At 31.5% G+C, this 6,000-nt stretch overlaps 1 protein-coding gene across 2 annotated transcripts in view; it reads left to right on the top strand.

The window, feature by feature from the left end:
* Nucleotides 1-4,526, top strand: part of LOC101492105 (uncharacterized) — a 12,021-nt gene extending 7,495 nt beyond the window's left edge. Inside the window, exons 15-22 of one of the 2 annotated variants that reach the window (XM_073369921.1) lie at nucleotides 136-263; nucleotides 401-635; nucleotides 887-1,075; nucleotides 1,177-1,466; nucleotides 1,857-2,037; nucleotides 2,143-2,385; nucleotides 3,863-3,948; nucleotides 4,050-4,526. In XM_073369921.1, the coding sequence (XP_073226022.1) occupies nucleotides 136-263; nucleotides 401-635; nucleotides 887-1,075; nucleotides 1,177-1,466; nucleotides 1,857-2,037; nucleotides 2,143-2,385; nucleotides 3,863-3,948; nucleotides 4,050-4,197 (1,500 nt within the window). In that variant the 3' untranslated portion in view covers nucleotides 4,198-4,526. Of the gene's footprint in view, nucleotides 1-135; nucleotides 264-400; nucleotides 636-886; nucleotides 1,076-1,176; nucleotides 1,467-1,856; nucleotides 2,038-2,142; nucleotides 2,386-3,862; nucleotides 3,949-4,049 lie in introns of those variants that run through there. The other variant, XM_073369920.1, reaches the window with a different exon arrangement.
* Nucleotides 4,527-6,000: the final 1,474 nt, after the last annotated feature.

Below are 6,000 nucleotides of genomic sequence, written 5' to 3'. Positions count from 1 at the left end.
TCTTTCCCCTTTCTGGAATCACTGAATGAGGTCCCATAACCAACTTCTTCCATGTCACTTTCATTAATACTCACCACCTTTGGGACTTGGTTCTACGTTACACTTGATTTTAACTGTCTTTCCATGATCTTTCAGATTATTGAAACAAATAGAAGTGAGGAATCTCCAAGTCATGTGCATAGGTTATATTTCCAGGGTCCAAATACATTCAGTGAACCTTGGCATCTCCCTCATTGTCCTCCAGAGCAAGTAAAAGATATTGTGTATGCATCTGTAAAATATAGTGTATCCTCATTCATTTTCAACAATATTTAGCTGTGTACTGTGCAAGATGTTTTTGGTTCGGGTTATGCATTAAAATTGATCTTTTAACTATTATTTATACCACTTCATGTTGCAGATATGAAGATGCCTTCAATAGATTTGTGGATGAGATTAATAGTTTAGCTACTTATCAATGGTGGGAAGGGTCTATATATAGTATCCTTTGTGTCACTGCATATCCCCTTGCTTGGTCATGGCTGCAAAGGTGTCGGAGAAAGAAATTGCAGAAACTTCGAGAATTTGTTCGGTCAGAGTATGATCATGCTTGCTTGCGCTCATGCCGTTCACGAGCCCTTTATGAAGGGTTGAAGGTACTTCAGATTTAATTTTATGGATTTGTTCCCTTACCATAATTAGGATCTCGGCTTAATAAATTTATGCCCCAAACACCTCATTACTTCCCTGTAGTGAATTTAATTTAATTTTACAGTATGTTTATATAATTTTGAATTAGCTATAAGTACTTCCTTGGCATCTCTTCCTGCCACATTAAGTTATTATGACTTGTTTGAATAGTTTGATGGTATTCGCTAGTATAGTTACTTTACCTATGATGTCACAGGTAGCTGCAACATCTGATTTGATGCTGGCATATCTAGACTTCTTTCTCGGTGGAGATGAAAAAAGACCTGATCTTCCTCCTCGTCTTCATCAAAGATTTCCCATGTCTATAATTTTTGGAGGAGATGGAAGTTACACGAGTCCTTTCTCTCTTCATAGTGATAATATTCTTACCAGCATCATGAGTCAGGTTTGTTCTAACTCAAAGTTTAGCTTTTATGTGCAATATTGACAAATACTCCTGGATGTTTACGTCGCTAACTGATTATTATACTTGTCTCTTCTTCTTAGTCCGTTCCACCGACTATATGGTATCGATTAGTGGCTGGTCTTAATGCTCAATTACGCTTAGTTCGCCGTGGACATCTAAAAATAACTTTTAGCCATATTATTGGCTGGCTCGATGTATATGCAAATCCTAGGTTGGCTACATATGGGGTACGTGTTGATCTTGCATGGTGTCAGCCCACAGCTTCTGGATATTGCCAATTTGGACTTGTGGTGCATGCTACTGAGAATGAAAACATGTCATCCGCAGGGGAAAGTTGTGATGATTTAAGAATATCTGAAAAGCAGTCGGGGTAATGCTAACTTATCATTTGTATTGAAGCTATTGGGTTTTAAATAAAATAAGGAGAAAAGAAAGAATGAAGACTTTTGGGACATAATTATGGTGTAATATGATTGAAAATAACTTGATACAAATGACTAAGCATTAATATCATTATTTAAACTAATACAAGACTTCAATGCTAAATAAATAGGAAAAAATCAGGAAGCAAATCGTGTTTATAACAAAGAAATATGAAAATTAATCTGTAGAGATAATCTAAGATAAGAAACTAATCCTACATAATATCATGATACCGATAATACTATAAGATATTTTCATATACTCTATTTCTCACAATGTTTTGTTAAATATTTTACGAATTTATGATTAATGAATTCTTATACTTTGTTGTGTGCAGTTTTCTTATAAGTCCCAGAATTCCAGTGCATCACTTGACAAGCAATGAACACCTGGTGATGCCTAGAAGGATGTCTGGTGGAATATTGAATGGCAAGAGTCTAAGAACACTTAAAGAGAAGAAAACTATATATTATCCTCTTGCTTTTATTATTTATAATACAAAACCTGTTGGTCATCAGGTATTACAATGTTTTCCATTGTTAACTTCACCATGTCCCAGTTTTTATAAAATCTGCTGCATCTCCTCTTATCGTTTTTACCAACGCTCTTTCGTATCACTGCAGGATCTAGTCGGTCTGGTTATCTCTATTTTGCTCCTGGGGGATTTTATATTAGTGTTGCTTACCTTACTTCAGATGTACTCGCTGTCGCTGGTGAACTTCTTCTTAGTTTTATTTGTCCTCCCTCTCGGCGTGCTATTTCCATTTCCATCTGGAATCAGTGCTTTGTTTAGTCAAGGACCTAGGAGATCAGCTGGCCTTGCTCGTCTATATGCTTTGTGGAATCTGACCTCCCTAGTTAATGTTGTAAGTTGTTATAGACTTGAACCTACTTCTGACTAGTTTTAAATACCAAACAAATGTTGCTATTTGTGACCAGTTACTGATTTCTAATACTCTCCTCATCTCATGTTAACTGTCCATTATTTGTTACTAGAATATTATTTTTATGATTAATTACTTTTTCATCAATAGTACCTTTATTTATTTTTATGATTGTATCTCAAGTTCTAGCTCTATATTACTAACACTTCCCCTAAATATAGGATCTCTTGAGATTTTTCCTTGACCCTTTTTATAAAAATTCTTTCAAATTTTCAAGTCCATTAATTATTTTTTACCAACATACCTCTAATTATATTATCTATTTTTCTGTAACCTGTAATAAATACAATGATAAAATCATAAACAAATATAACTGTATTTTTTTAGTCAATAGTTTATCATGGGAGTTGTTATATTTAGTGATTTGTTATTTTTAAGAGGTATGTATATCCTTAAACCACAGATAATATGAGATCAAGGAGTATGTAACTTTTCATTATGTTTCAATTTTCTCTGAATAAACTCCAAGCATTTGTTTTAACCTTGAAACAGGTAGTTGCCTTCATTTGTGGATATATTCATTACAGAGCTCATTTACATGACAAACACTTATCGTTTTTACCAACGCTCTTTCGTATCACTGCAGGATCTAGTCGGTCTGGTTATCTCTATTTTGCTCCTGGGGGATTTTATATTAGTGTTGCTTACCTTACTTCAGATGTACTCGCTGTCGCTGGTGAACTTCTTCTTAGTTTTATTTGTCCTCCCTCTCGGCGTGCTATTTCCATTTCCATCTGGAATCAGTGCTTTGTTTAGTCAAGGACCTAGGAGATCAGCTGGCCTTGCTCGTCTATATGCTTTGTGGAATCTGACCTCCCTAGTTAATGTTGTAAGTTGTTATAGACTTGAACCTACTTCTGACTAGTTTTAAATACCAAACAAATGTTGCTATTTGTGACCAGTTACTGATTTCTAATACTCTCCTCATCTCATGTTAACTGTCCATTATTTGTTACTAGAATATTATTTTTATGATTAATTACTTTTTCATCAATAGTACCTTTATTTATTTTTATGATTGTATCTCAAGTTCTAGCTCTATATTACTAACACTTCCCCTAAATATAGGATCTCTTGAGATTTTTCCTTGACCCTTTTTATAAAAATTCTTTCAAATTTTCAAGTCCATTAATTATTTTTTACCAACATACCTCTAATTATATTATCTATTTTTCTGTAACCTGTAATAAATACAATGATAAAATCATAAACAAATATAACTGTATTTTTTTAGTCAATAGTTTATCATGGGAGTTGTTATATTTAGTGATTTGTTATTTTTAAGAGGTATGTATATCCTTAAACCACAGATAATATGAGATCAAGGAGTATGTAACTTTTCATTATGTTTCAATTTTCTCTGAATAAACTCCAAGCATTTGTTTTAACCTTGAAACAGGTAGTTGCCTTCATTTGTGGATATATTCATTACAGAGCTCATTTACATGACAAACATTCCAACGTTCAATCCTGGAGTTTTAGTATGTAAGTATCAAATGATTGTATTATTATCAGATAATGAAAATTGATAGCCACTTCATATATTTATTTTGTATCTCACTATTTGACAACTTTCTCTAATACAGGGATGAAAGTGAATGGTGGATGCTTCCTTCAGGTCTATTCCTCTGCAAAATTATTCAAGCGCGTCTTATTGATTGTCATGTGGCTAACCAGGAAATACAAGATTCTTCATTGTATAGCACTGACACTAACGTCTTCTGGAATTCTTGAACCTCTTTTTTTTTTTTTTAACTTACCTCGACATTTCTCTTCTGTATATTCACTAAAGTAGGTAGAGCTTAACTGGGTAGAGCAGTAACATTGGGTAGTAGAGTTGTATAAATTGTATAATGTTAGGAAAGGTTAATTAAATTGTATGTGATGTGTGATTTCTGATTCATGATTACCAGTTACTATAGTTTACTTGATAAGATTTTCAGGGTTTTGGCCTCTTTGTAATTATGGGCGGATATCTCAGCATATATACTGCTAAAATTTCTTGGTCTCTATTGTCAATACACATTGAAAAATATAAGTAAATTTATGAGGGTTTGTTGTGAGATTACATCTTCTATTCGTAAAAGATGTTAAAATAATTACATTCAATGTTTGATTTTGTTTTTGGATAGGTTATTTATGTTTTTTTCTTTCAATTAAGTTCTTGTAAGTGACATTCCGTTTACAACATTAACCATTATGTTATGGTTCATTTGCGTAAATGTTATTTTTCAGTAACTCCGTTAAAAAGAATGTTATGTGGCTATTACAATGTTGATATGAGCATAATGGTGTTGATGTGGTAAAAATAAATTTGTGTTGTTTTTTCTTTTTTTAGTTTATGATAAAGATAAAGAAGGTTGATGATGAAGAAGATAGAGATTTTAATTTGTATTTGAAGAAAGAAGAACATGTAGTTTCGAACTTTAATCTCTTTTCGATTGTGATTAGAAATACATGAAGATGGGATGAAGAAATTCTTTGGGAAACCTATTGGGGTTCAAAAAAATTAAAAACTGAACCAACGTGCAGAATGAATCGAATTGTTTTTGAATTGAGACTTATAAAAATTGAGAATTAAACTATTTTTTTAAAAACAGTTTATTAACCGAACTGATTTTAAAAATTTAAAATTGAGTTTGCTTTTTTTAGAAGTAATTAGGGTAATTATGTAAAATTTGACCTTTAGGAATAAAATAGTTTGGTTCAATTTGATAAAAAAGCGGTTCGGTAGCATCTATATTATAACGATTCAATTCAATTCGAACAAGTAAATCTAAGTTAAAATCAATTTGGTTCAATTCATAGCCATAAACCGGTTTGTAGAACCAGTTCTATTTCATTTTTTAAATTGAAAATCGGTTTGGTTCAGTTAGAGTTGTCAATTTGACAAGTCTACTAATTATTAACATCAACCCACATGTTGGAGGGGTAAAAAAATTTCATAATTTAAAAGGCTCCAAAATGTTGTGGGCTTAGTGAGTCTATAAGTCCACTTTTAAAAATAAAATTGACAAATTTTTTTTTTCAATAAACAATTTTTTTTGTTTTGAAATTTTTTTAATTCGAAAAAAAAATCGGTTTCTTTTTGATTTTTCTCACAACTTTTTGAGAAAAATAAATTTTAAAAAAGTTTCAACAAAAAAAAGTCTCAAAATTAACAAAATATTGAGGTTTATAAGGAGCCCCTCCCTTAAGTCCAATGAAATAATGGGCCGGAACTTTAAAAAAATTATTTCAATAGGGGTCTAATTTTAGGAGTTTAATAAGAATTTTTTTAAAAGGACCTTAGAGTTTGGGGCTTTTTTTATAGCTATAGGTTCAATTTATTTGAACTAAAAATCAATTCAGTTTAGTTTTTAAAGAGTTATAGTTCATAACTGAACTTTGTCCACTTCTAAGAAAACCTATAAATACAAAAACAAAAATAAATTCTACAACTAGTATGAGCAAAAAAACTTCTCGAAAATTTGCTTTTGTTTTTTTTTTTTCAAGAAAATAATTTCATTAAAAAAAGTCTAACAATAAATCAAAAGT

Source organism: Cicer arietinum, chromosome 6 (assembly GCF_000331145.2).
Source record: "Cicer arietinum cultivar CDC Frontier isolate Library 1 chromosome 6, Cicar.CDCFrontier_v2.0, whole genome shotgun sequence".
NCBI lineage: Eukaryota > Viridiplantae > Streptophyta > Magnoliopsida > Fabales > Fabaceae > Cicer > Cicer arietinum.
The sequence above is the reverse complement of the archived record's forward strand: the minus strand, read 5'-3'. Positions and strand labels throughout refer to the sequence as shown.